At 30.1% G+C, this 22,511-nt stretch overlaps 1 protein-coding gene across 1 annotated transcript in view; it reads right to left on the reverse strand.

Annotated features, from left to right (window-relative positions):
• Positions 1-2,343: 2,343 nt before the first annotated feature.
• The window catches only part of LOC107450852 (matrix metalloproteinase-28), a 42,363-nt gene continuing 22,195 nt past the window's right edge, over positions 2,344-22,511 (reverse strand). Inside the window, exons 4-11 of the mRNA XM_087166114.1 lie at positions 19,522-19,625; positions 15,565-15,769; positions 13,247-13,405; positions 11,979-12,131; positions 11,670-11,806; positions 9,352-9,493; positions 6,109-6,290; positions 2,344-4,841 (exon numbers count right to left, since the gene is read on the reverse strand). Of these exons, the coding sequence (XP_087022240.1) occupies positions 4,467-4,841; positions 6,109-6,290; positions 9,352-9,493; positions 11,670-11,806; positions 11,979-12,131; positions 13,247-13,405; positions 15,565-15,769; positions 19,522-19,625 (1,457 nt within the window). The 3' untranslated portion in view covers positions 2,344-4,466. The remainder of the gene's footprint in view (positions 4,842-6,108; positions 6,291-9,351; positions 9,494-11,669; positions 11,807-11,978; positions 12,132-13,246; positions 13,406-15,564; positions 15,770-19,521; positions 19,626-22,511) is intronic.

Below are 22,511 nucleotides of genomic sequence, written 5' to 3' on the forward strand. Positions count from 1 at the left end.
AGGATCACAATTTCTGAGGGGCCTCAAAAATTAGTAAAAAGTCGAATGGAAGGTGGGGTAGCTTTGTGTTGGTTTAAGTACTAAATAAAAAATAATTACAGCTTACAATAAAAAAATAATTCAGCTAATCAGTGACTTTTAGCAGAAATCACTGACTTCAATTGTAAGTGGTCACCAAACTATTTTTATTTTGACATAATATTGGTTTGTTGTTTTATATCTTGCTTTAATTTATAGATACGTAAACTTTATCGTAGAAAATAATCTTCAATCGTCTGCTTTCAAAATTTCTTAGAATGTTTATCTTGAATCATGCAGTTCATTATAGATTTTTTTCATTATTATAGATAATCATGCAGTTCATTATAATAGATTATTTTCTATTGTTAGGACTAATTACTCAAAATATTATGTAAACTTCAGTATTTTCAGTAATTTCAGAATATTTTGTAAGAGGCCGGGAGAATTTAGTGGGTCTTGAGCCTAAATTTGTTTTGATCGGTCCCTGTTCGTTGTAATTAGAAAGTTTCACATTAATAAAAGAAAAACAAACTAAAACATATTATGAAAGATTGAAATAACACGACAAGTATTCTTTAAAGATTTGAACTTTATTGGAAACATGAATGTCAAAAACAGGAAAAAGTATTCATGTACAATAAGTTATATATACAACAAATACATGATTTATGCAATAGGCTTCATCACATGAACTAATGAAACAATATGTTATAAAGAATGACAAGACAATGCTATTGATTATGCGAACAACATAAATTAAACTGTGAAAAATTGTATGTTTTTATTTTCTGCTGGGTCTTCCTACATGCATTCTCTGTTCAATCAAGACGAGATAAATATTAATTATTATCTAAGAAAAAGTATTAGTATGGGTAAAAAGGTGTTGTCACCAGCACATTTTTGAAAAGGTGAATGAACGAACATGTTAAGTTGGCTAAAGAATAACTTAAGAGTGCTAAGTTTAAAAATCATTGTCGGCAAACAAAGTACAAATAGTAGGAAATTATTTATAGGTAATTAAAAACAATTTGCCGAACTTCTAACGGTACTTTGTTAACTAGTAACGTTTTAGAACGATTTTTCTAATTCTAATCGAATTCTCAGTTTAAGAGTGCACAATAAGGGAAATAGAAAAACGATTATTTAAATTAATTATATTGAGTTTCCTAGAATACATACTTAGTCTTACAACTTAATCAAAAATAAAATATTAAAATTGAATTGAAATTAAAATGATTTTAATAAAGCTTATTTTGTAAAATAAATTACGTCATTATTAAACAAGTAATGCTAAAATAAGTTTTTGCGATGCAAATTATTTTATGACGAAGATTTTCTTTTCGGTATTTCTTGAGAAAAAAACTCTCTTTAGTATATTAATAAAAAAACTATAAATGTGGGGCGTTTTTTAATGTTTCAATATTATGGAGAAATAGTTTTAACATGTCCACACACCCAACTTTTCAATTGTTCTCGATTTCTTGCTCCATCAAAAAATATCAACAGCTAATAACATTTGAAAAATAAATCTCAGTTACCTTTTTTAACACGCGAAATAAAATGACAAACTTTTCTAAAATCTCATAACTGTTAGCTTTCAGTTTTTTAAAGAAATAAAAAGAAATAAATTTAAAAAAATAAAATAAAAAAACTTCTCTTTTTTGGCAAATACTGGAAGAGAAAGAAAATTATCTCAACTTAAATAATGTCTTTTAACGTTCTATTTCTACTTTGAAAAAAATTATTGTACATACAAAAGATGAAGAAAAAGGTTTTAAAATTAAATTCCTCGTAACTTGAAAAGATCGGTTTTTACATTTTGTTCTAAAAAGTTCAGTACTAGTATATAAATGTAAAAAAGTTTGATGTACTAGTACAACTATAACCAACAACACTAATGAAAGAACTTTAACGTGAAAATTAACTAAAATACGTACTAAACCTTTATAAAATAATAGCACAAAATTAAAAATAAGTGATATACAATGCAATCAGGAAGAAAAGAATCAAAACATACTGATCCATTCTCTGACCAAGGCAATGAGATAAATGCCGTCAGAATGACGTCACACAAAAACAGACGTCACGTCATTCTGTAGCTGTCTATAACTGAAACTCCTTCATAGCCTAGTTAGAGAATTGGTCTGATAGACTATGAATTAAATTATATTGCACAATTTTGTTAAAAGAATAAAAAAAAGTAAGTTTCTTTAACACTCTTTATCATATAATTGATCAATTCTTTACACTTTACAGTTGTTTTACAAACACACATACGATTGTCAAACCACATACCTCTACACATATCTCACACATTTCATCTTCTTTTTTTTAAAAAAGGAATAAATTTCATTCTATGACTGTATTCATTATTTATAAAGTCTTTTGCGTCGTCAGTATCTTTAGTTGCCAGCAACTTATCACATATCACATATTCAGTGTCATTCAGGTATTATGAATGCAATAGGTGCACGCATTACTCTGAATAACAATGGTAAAAACAGTCCTTAAACTATGAATTTCAGTTCCTGCAATTTAAGTAGCACAAAAGCATTTTAAAAAAATGAGTAACACGTGTACCACTTTTGAAATCTCATAAACCAACACATTTCTACATTTTACCACATATTTAGGTTTTCTTTAATTTTATTTTAAAATCACCAATTGGTGCTCTTTTGGACAGTAAGAAATTAAACCAAAATTAGGATGTGCGTTAAAAAAAAAAACTCACCTGTGCGTTAAAAATGAAATCAGGCATTGGCAAAATTTTAAACACGCTTTTTGCAGCTGTCGGGCAGTAACATCTTAAAATCATCTTACTTGCTCAACATAATAAAAAACATTTAAAAAATTTGAATTTTTAAATATCTATGAACAAACTTCTAACGACATTTATGATTAAGAAAAACTATAAGAAATTTTGTTGAGCAGTATTGTCTGTTATACTGATTTATAAAACATTAGCAATAAGTACGCTAATTGTTTAGTTCGTGCGCATAAGAGGTGTATGGAAACTATTAAGGAATAATACATCTTTGTAATAAAAAAGTTTCACTACAAATCAAATGAAAAATTTGCATTACAATATAAATTTGTCTTGATGTATTTATAAATTCTTCATTTAACAAATGCTCAAAGCGGAAAGTAGGCTGATATTAATTTAGTGTATAACAATCTAGCCAGGTACACACCAGTCTTAAAGCCTAGTAATATTCCTAAATACTTGAAATTAATGTGTGGTATATACATAAATAATAATTTTGACAATTGGTAATTATTTTTCATAAAAAGAATTGAAAATTAATTAAATAAATAAAAAAAACTCAAACTTATGGTATGATTAAATAAAGTAACTTTTTTATACCAATCGTTTATAAAGTTATACACCCTCAGTTTGCTTTTTTGAGAGAATACTGATAAAAGAAAACCATATAAAAAGAAGTTATTTCATGTTATATCAATCAACATATATTTTAAGTAAGGTAGATAAGTAAGTTCAACTTAAATTTAAAATGAATTCACGACATACTTTCCTCAGAACATAAATTCTAAACTTACTTCAGGAGGCAAGATCTATTTACATTATATATAACCTATCGATTGAGTTGGCAACTAAGTTCCCACCGTTTCAAACATTAATTATTCATCACGAATTATTCCAAATAGGGATTTTTATTGTTCGAGTTAATTTTCAGGTCATTAAAATGGAATGTCAAGTTGAGAAAAACAAGCATTTTTAACACCTTTTTTTTCTGGCCGTCCAATTGAGTTTAATGAAGAGCGTTTAAACCAAATTTTGTTCGAATAATTCGAGTCAAACGACAAAGAAACTGGCAGAAAAAAATAGAACATTTTCACTCATCTTTTAAAACATTAAAAAAAAACCATCAGGAACTAAGTTACTAACCCAAGAGTTTAGCAAAAGATGCCAATAGGTGCTGATGCTCACCAATGTAGATTTAAACACCTGTAGTTGATCTCTAATCTATCACTTAAGATTAGAGACTAACTATTAATTCGCTTAGAGACTTTCCGTTAAAACAGGTTCTATTTAATGTAACTAGTTCTTGAATACAACGCATCAATTAGCACAATTCTATTTTCAGATCTACATACTAAATCCCCGTGGCATTTTACACCGAAACCAACTTGGACCAGTCTACCTCGCAAAAAGAGGTTTGAAATTTCCCAACCACAATACCACAAGAAACAAGAAAGGGAAACAAAATACTCAAACAGCCCGAGCGAAAAGCGATGAAGTTTCTTCCATTTCATTTGTAAAAAAAAAAAAAAAAAAAAAAAAAACGAATATCATCAGCATGGCACAAGAAATAAAATGAAACACAGACATCACGATTGAAACGAAATATGAGTGTCGCATCCAGCATGACACGGATAAAAAAAAAATACAAAAATGTCATGAAATATTTTGATAGCAATCACAGTTACAGGTACCGCATTCTCATCATTTGAGCAATGGCAGTAAAAAACGCAGTTGTGATAATGTTACAAGCAACGGACAGAGGCACGCCGTCATTGTCCAGCGAGGCTTGCCTGGGAAAAGGTGTCACTACCGCATCGTTTTGTCCCATGTCAACGTCCAGCTTCTCAGAACCATCTACCGATTCATTATCGTCGTATTCATCGAATTTTGGCAGTTGCGTTGATTCAGATGTGATGTTAATATCGCCACCAATATAAATGGGATGCTGATCACCCTCGTTAAGGGATGCTTTGGAGAGATCTTCTTTGCTAGAGGATTGACAGTCGAACCACCAGACGGATGTAGAACGAGGATAAGCTGGATCAGCTTTGTCAACCTGAAAGACGAAAGAGAAAAAACTTCATAAATAAAATATTAAATTGATTTTTTTTAATTTTTTTTTGTAAGTTTAGTTTTATTGATAACGTTGCAATAGAAGATAGGGTATTCGCGACTACCAGAGATTAATCCATGATGATCCGAATATAACACGGTTTAGATTGGAGTAGTCATAACCACTTGGCCTTCGAAACACGCTTATTAACTGTGCGTAGATTTTTTCAACTTTGAAACATAACATTTGGGGGACCCCAAATCGCAACGACTCAATCGGAGAAAGTACAATTTGATCAGATATCCAATCATGGGAAATCGGACCTAGGTTCAAACGGCAAAAGACTTCAATTTTACCCCCAATGTCGTGTGGGCGTCAAAATTTTCTCAACATATGAGCTTAAACAATCGGTAATAAATAAAATAATTAGTTCAGGATGAGCACAACTAGATGTGTTATTTATAAATGCACAACCTGAAGGTTATGTAAATATAAAGTAGACATAGAGCAATTCATATCTATACATATACTAAAAATAAGGAATCAGTCAGTCTGTTAGTTTGAGCGCAATTGGAAGTAAAGGCAAAATGTAACTTATACAAAAAGTTGCATGGCTTTTTTTTTCTTTTTCAAGTTTACTTCGCAATTAACAGCACTGTTATGGTTAAAATTTATTGCAAATGATTTTGTTTATAAATGATGAAACAATATTAAAATCATTGTTGATATTAAAATGCTTGCTTTAGCTTTAATAAAACGGCTTGTTTTACTTTCGTACTTTTGGGAACTTTTTGGATGTTTTTTGTTACGGTAATTTAAAATTACGCGCGCTTTCTGAAACTCATTTTCTTAGTTCTTGATTTGAAATTGTTCAACGGAATGTCACGAAGCAGCGAGTTCACGAGACGACACAAAGCATTCACGGCAACGTTGCTGAAATCTGTAGGTTATATGTTTTTATGTTTCTCATGCCGCCTTCCTCACTAGTATTTAGACAGAATATGATTGCAGGGTTGTTTTTCCCAGTTTAAATATTAGTTCGTGACGCTTAATGAGCAAGTTTGTTCATTAAGGATTTTAAAGTTGTTCTTATCAAGAATTCTTAAAATATACATTAAAAGTGGTTATTCTGGCACACCTTATACATTGAAGTTCAATCTTTAAATATACAAAATGTTTTACTTGAAATAACGTGACATTGCAGCCCATATAGTAATGCAATGTTTTTTAAACTGCAAAATTTGCAAAGTTAAAATCTTAAGAAACTTACCGAGAACGACCTGTCATTGAACCTGTAGTATTCTCGGCCTTTAAAGAAATATGTTTTTTGGTTGACCCATTGCAAAGCGGCATTAATGTTTGAGGGTAGGCCTTCCCAAGTGCTGATTGGTTGGGGATATCGAGAACTGACAGGTGGCTCATTCCTGCTGTCGAAACGCCAGTAGTTCCTTCCTGTAAAAATTGAAAAACGAACAATATAAACTAATGTTTTAATTTCAATAAACAAATTTTGTCTGTTTCTAAGAAAATTGAACTCTTAAAGAAAAAGCTAAATCAGAATGCTATCGAAATCTGTTGAATCACTACTGAAGAAGGTGGTATTAGAAGTATCGAAACTTGTTTGATTGCCGTCGGAAAAGAGTAGAAAGATCTCCAGGTTTTATCAGGCAATCAAACTAGTCTTGATGATTTTAATCGCATCTTCATCATTAGGATTTGATGAATTATGATAGCTCTCTTATGTTTTTTTTCTCGCCTAAATATTAACTTGCGATAGAATTTTTTACTTCATTTTTGACAAGGATTCAAAAAGTATGTACTAAGAGCGGTGATTAGGAAACATTCTGCACAGAAACTAAGTTATTTTCAGTGCCATTTTTGAAAACAAGTAGTAAAACTGTTTATTTTCATCTTCCGTTATTCGTACGCTTTAATCCAAAGAAAAAGTTAACAATAAACACCAGGAAATAAGGTAATATATAAATTTTTAATTTCACATATCTATATTAAAAAAAAAGTGTTTGCAAGTATTTTTTATCTCAATAGTTTGTGACAAGGTCCTAAATTCTAGACAGCGGGTGCAAGAGACATTTTTAATTCCCAATCAGAAAATCTTTAATATTTTTCATTCATCTGTTTACACGAAATGAATTTTGAAAATGAATTTTTGTCATATAATTATTACACGTTGCTAGCTTACGGCTCTGCTATAATCAAAAAGGAGTTACACTAAGAGTTAATCCAACGTTTTTTATTGGAATTTTTTTATTAATAATTTAAATCCGATTTTTTTATGCCATGCATGTTTAAATAAAATTAGATGGAAAGTGGGGGGAGGGGGATAGCGGAGGGGAAAGTGGGGGGATATTACTGTATTAGCAAATTGGAAACTATCCGAAACCACGTGGTTATTAATTTTTTTTATGGCTAGACTCTTAAGGCGCGGTTTGATAAACCTAAATTAAAATCAACGAAAATTAAAAATTAAGTTTCCTACTTAAGTGATAATTCATCGGGAAAATTACTTGACTTAGGTAAAACTTGACCATCATGTGTTGGTCAAGATCAATAGCATCACTTTCGGTGCCGAATGATGCTAAATATAATTCTGAAAACATTTAATTTATTACAATTCATTGATTGCTTATGATTTTTCTGCATCCCTGCCTGAAGAACAGACAATCAGAAAATTATGTAGTGAAGAAGAAAATAAACTCGTAATATGCGATAAATAATTTTTTAAGAAAAATTCAATTAAACTTATTTAACTTTTTTTAATTATTACATAAAAAATAATAAATTTAAATTTTTAAAATTTTTTGTATATTATTGAATGTTTTTTTTTTAAATGAAGTACTTTTCATGATTTCTACATGAAGTACTTTTCAAATTTTACTAGATTCATATAATAAAATATTTATTTGCTACAAAACTGTCCAAAAAGTACTTGAACTGAATTTCTCACCGTTCTACAAATTTTTCAATGTAAATAAAGTCTACGAACAACGATAGTAAACTATAGTAAAATACGATAGTAAACTTTATTTGTTTCCTTGGCAAGCGCTATATAAAAGCTTACAAACAGAAAAAATAGTAATTTCGATGGAAGGGTAGAAGTAAAGTATTAAATCGAAACATTATATACACTTACCTTGTTCAAATAATTTTTTTAAAATAGTAATAGGAGAAAATTATACACTATTTTATTTTAAATATGCTCAAAGATTAGTTAAGTGTTATTTTATGTTTTATTTTATAACATGCGTTAAACAGCCGCCCAATTCTGAGTTTGCAACTTTCAACGTTCAACTCCGTAGACTTGCAATGCCAAACCCAACCCAGAAGACAAGGTAACTCCTGGATCAAGCATTAAAGCAAACTAGCCTTCGTGGAGAACTTTTAGATGGAACTAATCCACATTTGCGTTACATAGTGAGGAAAATCCCGAAAAACTCCCGTGGTTAGCTCTACCGCAAAGGGACTTGATTCTTTGATCCATCTACCACTGAGGATATATGTCAGCACTGTGGTCTTGTGCAAACCTTGAGCATAATTCGTATCAACAGTCAAAGCTGGGATTCGAACAGAGGTCACCTCAATGGGAGATGAGCACTCTAGTCCCTGAAGTTAAGGGTTATTTTTTATTTATAAAGCGAATGAAAAATATTTTTATAAAAAAAAAAATTTGATTTAACTTATACTTAGTTTTATAACCGTCGTTGAACAGCCGACCCAATTTTTGGGTTTACGACTACTAATGTTCAACTCCGTAGCCTTAAAATTTTGAACCCTATCCAGAAGACAAGGGAACTCCTGGATTAAGTATTGGGAGAAATTTTGCCTTCGTGGAGGACTTTTTGATAGAACTAACCCGCATCTGCGTTACATGGAGAGGAAGACCACGAGAACCTCCCACGGTTAACCTGACGGCAAGGGGACTCTGACCCATGATCCGTCTACCACTCAGGATATTTCACGTCATCAAAGTTGATTTTAATTTACAGTATTATTTTTTTCGATACTTTTTTTAAAAAATTTTTTTATTTTAACTTGTAATATTATTTTTTTACGATACTTTATTTATTTATCTTTATTTTTATTTTAACTTAGAGTATTATTTTTTTTCGATACTTATTTTTAGAATTTTTTCATTTTAACTTATAGTATTATTTTTTTTCAATACTTTTTTTTTATTTTTTTATTATTTTAACTTATAGTATTATTTATTTTCGAAACTTTTTTTTTTATTTTAACTTATAGTATTATTCTTTTTCGATGCTTTTTTTAATTTTTTTTTATTTTAACTTATAGTATTATTTTTTTGGAAGAGTGAGATCCCCCCGCACTGTGTTATTTACGCCACTTGAAATGTTCTCTGGTCTAGCATATTGGACGCTGAGTCTTAGAGGGTTAAAGATAGAAACTTATGTAAAAGAATTCTTCAAATGATTGAATGAGCGATAAAAATCCAGTCCCGAGATAAATGATTTCAAAACAAACAAAAGCTACTGACCTTTGAGAAAATAGGTCTTCCCATTTCCACTCCAAACAAATGCGGCATCAATATTATCGGGAATACCTTCGAAGCCAACAGAAATTTCCTTTGGGTATCCAGAGTCCATGTTTTTGTTTTTGAATCTCCAGTATTGGTGTTTCTAAAAATAGAACAGATATGCTCTGAATAACGATTCATAGAAGTACAAATTCATCAGAAACAAACAGAAAGGAAAAAACTGTTCATTTATTTTGAGCAGAGAAACGAAAAAGATCATGTGTCTTGGAGAGGAGCCAGAGCAAGAATTAGATCATAAGAGAATTATAATGGCTCCCCAGAACAAAAAGAAAGTTTATGGTTGTTGTCCAACACATGGCGATAATTGCAAGTGCTAGAATACATACTGAATTCTTAATCAACCTTTAGAAAATTATTACGTTAAAATATTTCTAAGACTATTATTTAATAATTTTAAATAAACGTTAAACGCTGGAAAGACAATGAGAAATACAGTAGCTGTATGTTAAATTTTTTTTTAAAATGAGTAGTGCCCTGTCATTATGTTATTTTTTATGAAGTAATGTTGCATTAATGCACAAAATGTTGCATTACCGCAACATTTTGTCTTTGGGAGCAAGAGGTTCACGGGTTTGGGGCACCACAGTTTCGTGACCCACGGTAGGATTGTGTCAATGTGGTCAGCATTGAGCACTGACCGCCTTTACTTCCCAGATAAGCTGGTATCCATAAAAATGAAGTCCGATGGTTAATAATTATAATGCATTTGTAAAATAGAAAATAGCCTTTTATGTAAAATGATAGAAATTAGCTCTTTTATTTTTTAAAAATTTTTTGATAATGCATATTTCTTACTTAATGTATTTTGTTTCAAATTCATCTTTTTTAAAAATATATAATATCGAATATAGCTATAAAAATATTCTTAAACTTGAAATTCTTTTTCGTTTTTTGTATACAATAATATTAATTTCTTATAACATAGATACAGATATGGCCATAGATCTAGTAATAGCAAGATATAGCATAACACAACTATCAATGCCGCTTTTTTTTCATTGCTTATAAGCAAGGGTTTAATTCGGTGAAATTTCGGTACGCTAATTGACTTTAAAAAAATTTTATATCTTAAAAATATACAATATTTCACCTTTTGAAAACGGACACATCAAAATCAAAAAAATCCCTCTTTCAAACAAATTGCTTTTATCCAAAACTAAAATTAGATTCACAAAAATTATGAGTAAATTTTTCACAATTTTACAGAAACCAAGTCTTAATGAAATGTCTGTACAGACTATTAAAAAGATTAAGCAATCTCAAAGAGTGACCAATACCTAAAGGTTACTCTGTCAGAAAAATAGGTTTAGAAATAAATTATAATGTACCTAACAATATTTAGAAACGTGCGACAGTATGTTTAGCTCCGAACAATGTTACACTTAATAATGGATAAATAAATAAATTACAGGTAAATATCGTTATAAATTTTATTTATTGAGGACAGCCAAAGGTATTCCAGATATTCTTTGATTAACCCGTTGACGCAGAAATTTTATTAAACATATTTTTTATTCTTTTCTTTTATTATAATTTGGTGTTAATTTTGGTCTTGATGAAATATGTTTCATGCTTTTTCATACTTTTACAAACACCTTTTTTCATTAATTTAGGCCAAAACAGGTGAAAAATATTGTATTTAGCGTTTTGATAATTTATGGTTATGAAAAAAAAGCATGAAAAGCCGGTGTCTGTTTTTGCGTTAGAGGTCAAATCTTCCAAACAAGGATCACTTACAAACAATAATTTTTAAACATTTGAACTATGTTGCAGTTATTTAGAACTAAGAGAAACAATTATTCATCGTTGAAATTTCTTTAACTTACGAAATAATAATTGATAAATTTTTGAATATCTATAGAAAAAATAATTTTCCAAACAACTATTTTTTGGATTTTATATTTTAGTACAAATATAATTCCGACAATCAAACAGATTTTTTTTAAACTTACGATTAAACTGTTTTTCATAATTAAAAAAATCCCAAAATATATTTTTGCTTATAATTAGAGAATCAAAAATATATAAAAAGGACACCGAAGCCCCATCTTCGTCAAAGGGTTAAGGATTCTTGCACATGATACTTTCGGCCAATAAGAAATAAGAATACAGTCGCAACAATAAGAAAGGGGTTTAGACCAGTCTTTTTTCATGTTATAAAAATACAACATGACAAAAAGACCACGCATTTTTATGATTAATAAATGCACCAATGAAAATTTGTAATTTCACAACAAATAAATCGTTCAGCTTCTTACTTTGAAGAAGAATGTTTTTCCATTGGTCCATGTCAAAGCGGCATCTAAATCTCCTGGTAGACCATCCCAATCGTCTGAAACCTTTCTCGGGTAGCCATCAGATATTCCAGATTCTGATATCTCCCAGTAATAATTTCCTGCAAACAATATGCACTCAATTTTAAATTTAAAAAAAAAATCTAACTGAAGTTTAAAATTTTTAAGTACAAAAAAAGTCAGAAAATATGTGTTAATTTGTAATATCACGTGTTGTAGGAAAACGAGGTTGCCAATAATGCTAAATGAAAGAATGATTCGACCAACTCTAACCTCTGAAAACATAGGTCCTTCCATCCTCTGTTTTGGTAGCTGCATCAATAGTAGAATCTTGACATAAGTCTGGAGAATCACCTATATCTGGAGTTTTATTTCGTGGTTTGGTTCCAGGAGGAGTAGGAGCTGCAGATTCCTTTCTTGGACGACCTGTAAATATTATTATTAGCAACTGAGAAATGTTACAAAAAATAATAATAAATATGGCAAAAATATGAAGTAAAACAGAAATATTGCGAACTTTTCGCACATTTTTCTGGATCACTTCTAAAATACTTAACGTTTATGTCTGATACGTAAGCCGCGATGGTACAATAATTAACAGCTGCTTCAGAAAGTGTTCCGCGGAACCCTAGGGTTCTGTGGATGAATGACAAGAAGTTCCGAGAGTTAGGATTTTTTTTAACGAGTAATAACTATATCTATATCCAGACAATAATTCATAATTTATTTAATATTTTGTTTGTTTACATAAACTGCCATTGAAAAATGCAATTGAAATAAAGTAGAAAAATTTAAAATTAAACAAAAAATTTTTTTTCAATAATAATCGTTTGAATAAATTATAAAAATAATGTTATGAATTTATTAAAATTCCATAATTATTTCGCATCGAGCTGTTCAATTTAAAATAAACCAAAGCATATGATAATCCAATAGTGCTAAAAAATGGTTCTTCCCGAGAGTTATTATTACACAGTGAAAATTACACAGTGATTATTACACAGATTTATTACACAGTGATTATTACACAGTGTTCCTGTCAGCACGCTTTAGTCGCTTTTCTCAGAATCTGCTTTCATGGATGTAAACCGTTCTTTCTCCTTGATTTTCATGTAAGTTTAAATCTTTATACCCAATATAAAAAGCTCTGACTGGAAAAAAATAAATTAAAAATTTAAGAATATTTATTTTCCTTTTGTGAAAAGTATACCACATACAGTATTAAATGTACGATAGAATAGAAAAACTATTTTGCGGAAATTCCTGAAATGTATTTTGGCAAACTTTTTCAAAAAGAAGAAGAATATTTTTAGAATTATTCTTAATTTATTTAAGATTATTTTAGTATTCTTAGCATTTATTTATTTTTATTATCCATATACCTTCTGTTGAAATTTTCAATGAGTATTCATCTCGGAAAAATTTATAAAAAGCATATCACACATTTAAGCGTAAAATTATCTGACGTGAATTAAAGACAATATTCGATATTTCAATTTTTGTTCAAATTGTACAAATTTTTTACATAGAATATTACGTACCATACAAAGCTTGAATGCCCAAAATATCATCTTCATCCAGATTAAAAGAAGGTTCGTATCCACGATAAAATGGCGCCATCAGAGATGCTTTAACGTCAGAATGAGAAAGACCCAAAGAGTGACCGAACTCATGAGCTGCAACTTGAAATAGGTTTGTACCTACAAAATAATTAGGTAAAACAATTATGTCACTTGCAATGGTGTTACAACAAATAATTAATTCAGTGGATTCAAATTTTTAAAAAAATATTCGAAGATTTAGTTATTCAAATATAACCACTTATAGTGGTGAAGTTATATATTAACTTACAAAAACAATCTTAAAAGTGTATTTGTTTATCATCTACATTTTAATATGTCTTTAAAAGAAAATACAAGCTGTTATGAGAGTCTATTAGAAAGTTCGATGTTCTGTCGTTCTCCCGCAGTGGACTGATCGTTAAGACACGGTTCCCAGCAGATCACTGAAGTCAAGCATCATTGGCTACGGTCAGTGTGCGGGTGGGTGACCACTTGGATCAGTCTGCGTAGGGACCGAGGGTGTGCGGTATTGGTCCTAGTTAAACTGTTCTACCGTAAAGTGCTCTACTTCGCGTGCAGGTCATCAGGCTACTGAAGCAGGGGTGCCATCTCCTTTGCAGAGGATCAAAATTGTGATGGCATGTCTTCGGATCATTCTCAGGGGTGTTTCCCAGACCGTCGCCAATAGCCCATTGCGTAGTAAATTAAAATTCTGATTCCATTTTGCAAAAAAAAAAATAATAATAATAATAATAATAATACTTTTATTTACACGAGTTGCTTCATCATAAAGTCATAGCAACCTGAAAACCACCTCATTTTCTTTTTAAAAATAAAATGAGACAAAGCCTAGCTTATAGCTCACACACAATTATATAATATAAATAAATGAAATCTATACTTTTAAAACTAGTATCCTATTACTAACAATAACACTATAAATAAAAATACTAAATATTAAGCAGGGAAAATAGAAATTTTTTTTAACAATTTTATTGTAAATCATATTGAGGCTAGAGTTTTGAAATTTAAACAAAAATTAGCAGCTTTATGATAACTGAATACAAGATTTTAAACAAATGAAAACTTTGAAATTAGCAACAGTTCAAAAGAGACATGCTACATCATTTGGAGTTATCCCATTGTGGTTTTTTTTGTCCATTTACTTCTAAATTAATTTTTCGGTTATTTTCCTTCCTTTTAAATGCAATATCACAAAATATTTTAGTTTGAATTACTTGAAATTTTGCATGAATGCTTTCTATGCATATGTTTAGAGAAAAGACTACCGACTGGTAGATTAAATGTACTTAAAATGTCATTTAGGAAAAAAAAAGTAATTTGGAGAGAGAAACTGATTGCATATTTGAAATGATCGACTTAAAAATATCCAAGATCCGTTAAAAAAAATCTTATTCAAAATATAAATAAAAAATTGTTCTAGAGTGTAATTCGCCATCATTCGCCCTTTCATGTGTTCAGATAATGCAGCGTTGGAGTAACTTTTCAAAAATTAAAAAAATTAGATTACATATGATTTTAATTTCTGCGAAACTGTGACTTTTCCGCTGACTAAAGATAGGCGCTACTAAAGATAGGTGCTGAACTTGATCTAAAAGATATGAATAATTAATTGTTCCCAACTCACAACAGTTAGAAAATTAGCATATTATTATCAAAAACGCGTTGTCAGCTTACAACAGTTAGAAAAATTAGCAAATTATTATCAAAAACGCATTGTCAGCTTACAACAGTTAGAAAATTAACATATTATTAAATAAAAGGGGTTGCCAGCTTACAACAGTTGGAAAATTAGCATATTAATCTCAAAAACACGTTGCCAGCTTACAACAGTTAGAAAATTAACATATTAATCACATAAACGCGTTGCCAACTTACAACAGTTCGAAAATTAACATATTAATCACAAAATAGCGTTGCCAAATCTCAGCGGTTAGAAAATTAGCATATTATTCGCAAAAAAAGCGTTGCTAACTTAAAGCGGTCAGAAAATTAGCACATTATTCTTAAAAAAAAAGCATTGAAAATCACAGCAGTTAGAAAATTAGCATATTAGTCATTAAAAAAACATTGCTAACTCACAGCTGTTAGAAAATTAGCATATTATTAACAAAAAGATCGTTATTTCATGTGAGGGCAGAGCCTTCGAAAAAAATCATTTAATATATCATTTTTCAAACCCTTAGAATAACTTTCAATTTTCTACAAATGATTGCTATATTAGTGAGAACGGAACATCCTGTGTTTAAAGAGAAACCTATAACAACTCCAATTACCATGAAATTGATTGATAGTCCATTTTTCTTCATCGTCAAAATGAGCATCGCCACCATATTGTGGAAAAAAAGCATGTGCCAGTGTCCTGCCTGGTCCATCAAAGCGTTCACCATCGCCATGTTCACCTTCTTCGAATCTTACATCGATATGTACTCTCCCTTTGTCAGTATTAATAAAATTAAGGTTAGTGACATCACTCCAGACCTGAAAAAAAATTATATTTGTATCGAACAAAACCAGGCTAAGATGTAGGTAAATGAGAAAATAAAAACTTTATTTGTACTAAAGATAAGATAGCTATTCTTATGCAAGTATCAAAGCAGAAAACAACGCAACACTCTCGAATAAAAATAGTTAGCATTCCAGATTTTTTTTGTACCAGACCTTGTTTTTTGTTACTTTGTGAAAATTATACTGATCATTTTGAGAATTTGTGTTAACAAGGTTCTTGTTTCGAAAAAATTCTGCTTGTTATTTTCTGGATTTATAATTACTGTCGAATCAAACTTCTTGTGCTATAGTCTTGTTTTGGTGAATATGTGAAATGAAAATCCTGTGTCATAAACTCAAAAATCACGACTTTAATCACGAATTAAAGACTTCTCTGATTTTGTTTTTCATAAGAAGTATTTATAGAATGGATATGGAAAATATTGCAAAGGATTCATTTTTATGATTAAATAACTTAAAAGGTCCTTTAACAGACACAAATGTCTCCTTAACTGTTGTATAACTGTATTTTATAACTGTTCTGTTTTATAACTGAACTATTCTATAACTGTTAGCTATATACTATGCTATAAACACTCAGCGTATACAGGGGTATTTTTTCTCAAATACACCCTGGTTAAGTTATATTAAGAAAAAGCACTATAGAGACATTTAAAAAACCGTTTATTTTTATTAGTAGATGTATAGAGCGAAAAAAACACAGACCATCCAGAACAACTATTGATCTAATTATCGAATCTTCACGCTCTAGTATTCACTCTTAATGGTTCGAGGAGGTGACCTCATATATGCTAATTAATTAGTGAAGACGGTATTTTAAAGTACACAATTTTTGGGTTTACGACTTCTAATGTTTAACTCCGTGGCCCTGCAACTTTGAACCTAATTCAGAAGACAAGGGAACTTCTGGATCAAGTATTTGGAGAAATTTGTCTCTGTGGAGGACTTTTTTGATGGAACTAACCCACATTTGCTTTACATGGAGAGGAAAATCCCAATAATCTTTCACGGTTTCCGGTCCCCCGGCGGCAAGGGGACTCTAACCCACTGAGGATCTTTTACGCCAGCACTGTGGTCAATACGAGCCGGGTGCGGAATTCGTATCGACCAGACATCGTTGGGATTCGAACCCGATCACCTCATTGGAAGGCAATCTCTATCCCCAGAGCCACCACGCCATGCCCATAAGTATTGCGCAAGTCCGACACACGCGTCAGTGAAACTGGGTAAATTCAAGTATTATGTATAGTCTGTGCATTAAGTATAACCAATGGAAAGGTCTTACTGAGAAAATACACTTACTTCTGACAGCACATTTGTGACGATTATCTATTAATTGGAAGGGTGCATTATCTGTATTTTTTTTAAATCTATTTTCAGATTCATTTTGTAAAAATGTTTGGTAATTGTAAAATAATTACAAGCTAAAGAAATATCAAAATTGCTAAATTTTTTAGCAACTCAAGACAAACGAAAAAAAATCAAAACAACTGGTACAAACGAAAAAAAATCTCTTGCAGTACTATTCATTCAAATATAGTCCAAGTAAAGAAGATTTATTTTTTATTGTTCATAATTTTTTATTAATTAATTAAGAAACTGCCGAAAAAACATAATAATAAAAAATCCACAAACAAGTAGTGAAAAGTACGATTTTCCGAAGATATTTTAAGAAAAGGAGTTTAGTTTTTACTGATGCTAAGTAATCATTCCTTCATCGAAAATATGACTTATAAAAAAATAATAACAAAAAAAAAAAAATAATTCTAAAAATTAGCCGATACGTTGATTATAGATAGACAATAAGAAATGTTACGTTTAAAATCAATCTTTAAATGTAATCAATAATGCATGCACTATCACCCAAAATAAACAGCAATTATCAGAGATATGAAACCACAATAGTGTTTGGCTCACTCAGATTAAACATAATAAGCGGTACTTAAGAATTGAGTGCTTGTTTTCCAACTAACTTAAAATAGAGAAAAAGAAATAAAGAGGGGGGAATCAAACCCATGACCTTCATCTAAAGAGGAGAAAGTGAGCTTCGCTATGTTGTCGGTCCATTACTGTTAGGCAGGAAACATTTTCCTAATCGCTTACCCAGTGACTCTAGTCTTTTACATTGTTAATGTCATAATTCGAAGGATTTAGAATTAAGTTTTAATCTTCCCTTATGCCTGCTAAACGAAGCGAGGAGACAGAAAATGTAAACAGACCATTCCCGAATCAAATTAAAGAATATAATTTTATTTTAATAATTTATTTATTTTAATCAATCATGGATGTTTTCTTATAATTTTTTCTCACATGCATGCAGTAATATAAAATGAAATTTGTCATTTATTTTTGATTTATATGGAAAAATGATAATGGATTAAAATATATGATATAGATGATTTTTCTTGCATTTCAAAGATATTTTTTTGTGATTTCATTCATTTCACTTTTGTTTACTAAACAAATTAGCTTATTTGAAGGTTGCACAGTTACTTTTAAAAACTTATTTCTCACCTAGGCAGAATAATATCAGGTAAGATAGATCATTTCTTTTTTATATAAAGAGTGTAATAATTAAAATAAAAATGTATATTTTATTTTATCAATTCTATTACACATTTTCCCTACATTTTAAAGATGTTTTTTTTCTTTGATTTATTATTCTTCACTTTGCTAGAGTCATTTTTTATGAAGATCAAACTTAACAAGCAATATGATTTGAAGGTTGCATATTTTTTTAAAAAATAATTATTTCTCCTCTAAACAGAATAATTTAAAATGCAATATATTATATACTTTTAATATAAAGTGAATATTTATTCAATACTAAAATAGTGTTTTATTTTAGCATTTTTCCTAAGATGCATTCCTTACATTTGAAAAAAAGTTTCTGTATGATACAATCTGCTGTACTTTTACAATCGTCAATGTCGATTAAACTTATTTAATTAAAGAAATTAACTGATTCGAAGATTATTTATAATCGATAATAAAATAATTGACGCGCATAATTTAGCATTTAATGCTTTTAAGACAACTGCTTTATGAGCATAGCATGAGCAAACGCTAACTATTAGATACAAACATTTCTAACAATAGTTAAGATAGACAAATATTAAATGTAAATAAAATTTTAGTCTTTTTACGACTCGATGTTTTCCAATTAAAAATTGCAATTTTTCTATTAAAAACTGAAATGCAATAGACTGAACAATTAGTGTCTTTGAAACATTCCATAATTTATGATATAGTTCAAGGCAAAAATTATTACAATCAATTTTACATTTATATAATGTTTTATTCATAAGCAATAATGGAGTGAAAAATTAACAATGAAATGATTATGATAAATTTCTTACAATAAATTTATTTAAATAAAGTCTTGTGCACTTATTAACTTTTACGAAAAAAGAAACGATTAATAAATGATAAATAAAATCGTAATTTTTTTTCTTCATAATTGAACTTACAGCATTGTGATTATCATACTTGCGTAAAATAACTATTAAAAAGCGTACAATTTTAGCTTAAAATTTAAATTTTAAAAATAAAAAAAGAAATTATACAACTTTAATAAAGTCATAAAAAAAAAACTTTTACTTTTAAGGCTGTTTCCAACCATGATATAAACAATTTGCATGGCTTAATTGCATGAAAAAAAATATCATTTTATTCAGTCAAACTTCATTATAAAATATCTTCATCTTAAATTAAAAGGAAATTACCTTGAATGCCTTAGCAATCTCTTTGTCTACTTTCTGCCTGTCCTTCAATCTTCGAGGATACTTGCTGATTCGATAGCTAAGATCAGTCACACGCCATTTGCTTCCTGCAACAAATAATGTATTGGTGATTTCGTTAGCACATCATGTTCACTTCGTTGTATATTGATTATGCATTATGAGATCATAACAAGAAACTGAATTCCAGTCACTTTAAAACACATTTTCCTCCCTTTAAAATTTATTTAGAAATGCAGAAATTATATATTATAAGCAACGGTTTTTTAAAGACATAAATCGTTTTTATTTAACCGGCAAAAATAATATTTAAACCTCTGAGGCCGTGAAATTTCTGATTATATGATGATTACTGATTAAAAGATGATGGTCGTTATAACCTTGATATTTGACATACTGATCTGGATTAATAAGAAAGAATTCATTAGAAGAATTAATAATAATTTATGAGGGAAAATCGCTGTTGTTCTTAAACACAAATTGCAAAGAAACATTTTGAATTTTAGAGATATCTAAAGTTCATCGACTAAAACAGTGTTTCCCAAAGTGTGGTACGCGTACCCCCAGGGGTACGGGAACAGTTCAGTGGGGGTACACGTTCTTATGCAAAATATATCTTGCAACCAACGAAAATTTCAAAAACATTTATTTAAGAACAAAGCTAGCCATGAAAATTTACGATCACGTATTTTTCTATTGACTATTTCTTGCAAATAAGTGGTGTCAACAACCAGCTGTGATTTTTAACTTTTGTGCAATTTTTTTATTGTAAAAAATACATTCATTTTCTTTATTAGTAGTACGCAGCGCTGCGAAAAATTTAGAAAGGGTACACAAAAGTCATAAGTTTAGGAAGCACTGGACTAAAATGAACAGTATTTTTCTACTCTATAAGCTATAACTCTTTTCAGTGATCGCTCAGATCAGACACACGACCTCAAAGGGTTAAAATAGCATTATCTTCATTAATACCTTCCTAATATTGCCGCACTTACAAGAAAGATACCCTAATCAAGTTGATACTTTTAATATATAATATAAGAAATTGTGATCCAAGGTGAACCACTAGTAGCTTCTTACTCGAATTTATCTTGTAAAAACCTCGTCAGTTTCATATCCTTATCAAAAGTATATAAAAGTTCCAAACATGAACGTGTTATATACATATAATGGTTCATATTACGCTAGCAATAATTTATACAATCCTATATTTAGTTCAACACGTGCTGGATGAAAAATAAACATGACCTTCCAGAAATGATTCAGTTTGTATCTCGTGCAAGAGGATTTCGTGGTCTATTGAACACATTTTGTCAGAGGCTGTAGGTTTTCAGGACTACCGACATACGTGCAGATCACCTTATAGTTTGTATGATTTTCCTATTATCGCTGATGCCCATGTTGTTGCTTAATGAATAAGCTTATTGTTTCACTCAAGCGTGGCTAATTTGATGTGGCTTGAATATAATTTCGAAGCCTTAAAGCGTTGGTCATCGCGCTAAGGATTGCAAATTATTAGCCAATAAATTAGCAAAATATCACTAGTATTCGTCAATTTTTGAAAGTCTGCAAATCTTAAAAAAATTTTATGATTACTTTTTTTCTCCATCGAAAACTATTTTACCGTAGTTTGTTTCAGGCTTATATTATTTGGACCCAATTCATTTCTACTACTACTACTACTGCAACTACCAAAATTATTGTAATCGAATAAAAAATACTGATTTGTTTAGAAAAATTCATTTTGACGTAATCTCGAGGATCGAGTTAAATACATATTTTTCTTTCCAGTAAGAAAAATCATTCGACAAAACATTATTTTATTCAACAAATTTACGATTTTATCGCATTTGGCAAGGTGGCGAATGCTTAAAGCGAGACCTAATTTAAAAAAAAAAACTTTTCTTAACAAAAACATATTAGGATTCTGAGAAGAAGCACTTCAGAAAATTGTAGTAATTATATGACTACGTGTAAATTAAGATGCAGAGATTAATGTTTTGGTATTGTGGTTTGACCTATTGCACGATTCAAGACACTCAACTGCGGTAGAAGAACTAACCAGAAAGATGAGACTGATATGATTATCAATCATTTAGCCAATACCCGGAAGGAAAAAAATTTTAACAAAAATATCATATAATTCAACTAACAATCTGTGTTTGTCTTTCATAATGATGTAATTTTCCTTAACCATTATTTTAAATATTTCTCAAAATTATGGAAGCTACTAATTAACTAGCCCACTATGACCACAAGGATTGCGTCAAACACCACCAATAACCGTATGGTTCATGGGCTATAGTCCCAATTCAGCCAGGCTAACCGGGAACAGTTTTTGTGGTTCGAGGACAAGTGGTTTCTTTGTTGCTCAAGGGTCTCATAAAGTCCTCCTCGAAAACTCTTGATTTGAGAGTTTCCTTTTTTTTCTAAATTGGTTTCCAGATTCAGTAGAGGATAATTTAAAACTGCAAATCATTGATTCAAATTGCAATGTGTTTTTAAAAGAAAATGTGCAGCATTTCTTAAGAGTGCAACTGAACTTCCATTTCTACTCAAATCCAGATTCTATAAAATACTCAAGAATCAGTTCCTATTTGATATTAAGAATCTATTTTTAAATTGAGCTCTTAACGTTCTACACTATTAGAATTTTCATCCTGAAATAACGGTAAAATAATCGGCAGCAGTCTGTCCATCTGACGAACCATTAAGTTCATGGTTATGAACATTTCGTTACTTTTACGGTTTTGACATTGCTTACAACTGGTATAGTTAAAATCTTGCGAAAGCAAAAATATACTGTTTGGATGCGTGAATGATAGTTTTGTCTAGGATCACTGATTGAAAAGTGCAGGACACTAGAAACTTTTCAAGTATTGAAAGAATGGAAGAAATATTGTAGTATCAATGCTGGAAAAAGAGTCCCTGTTAAGTCGGTCATCAAAATTGACCGATTACTCTCAGCTACAATA

Source organism: Parasteatoda tepidariorum, chromosome 6 (genome assembly GCF_982258835.1).
Source record: "Parasteatoda tepidariorum strain Cologne lab strain chromosome 6, Ptep-v5.0, whole genome shotgun sequence".
Classification (NCBI taxonomy): Eukaryota; Metazoa; Arthropoda; class Arachnida; order Araneae; family Theridiidae; genus Parasteatoda; species Parasteatoda tepidariorum.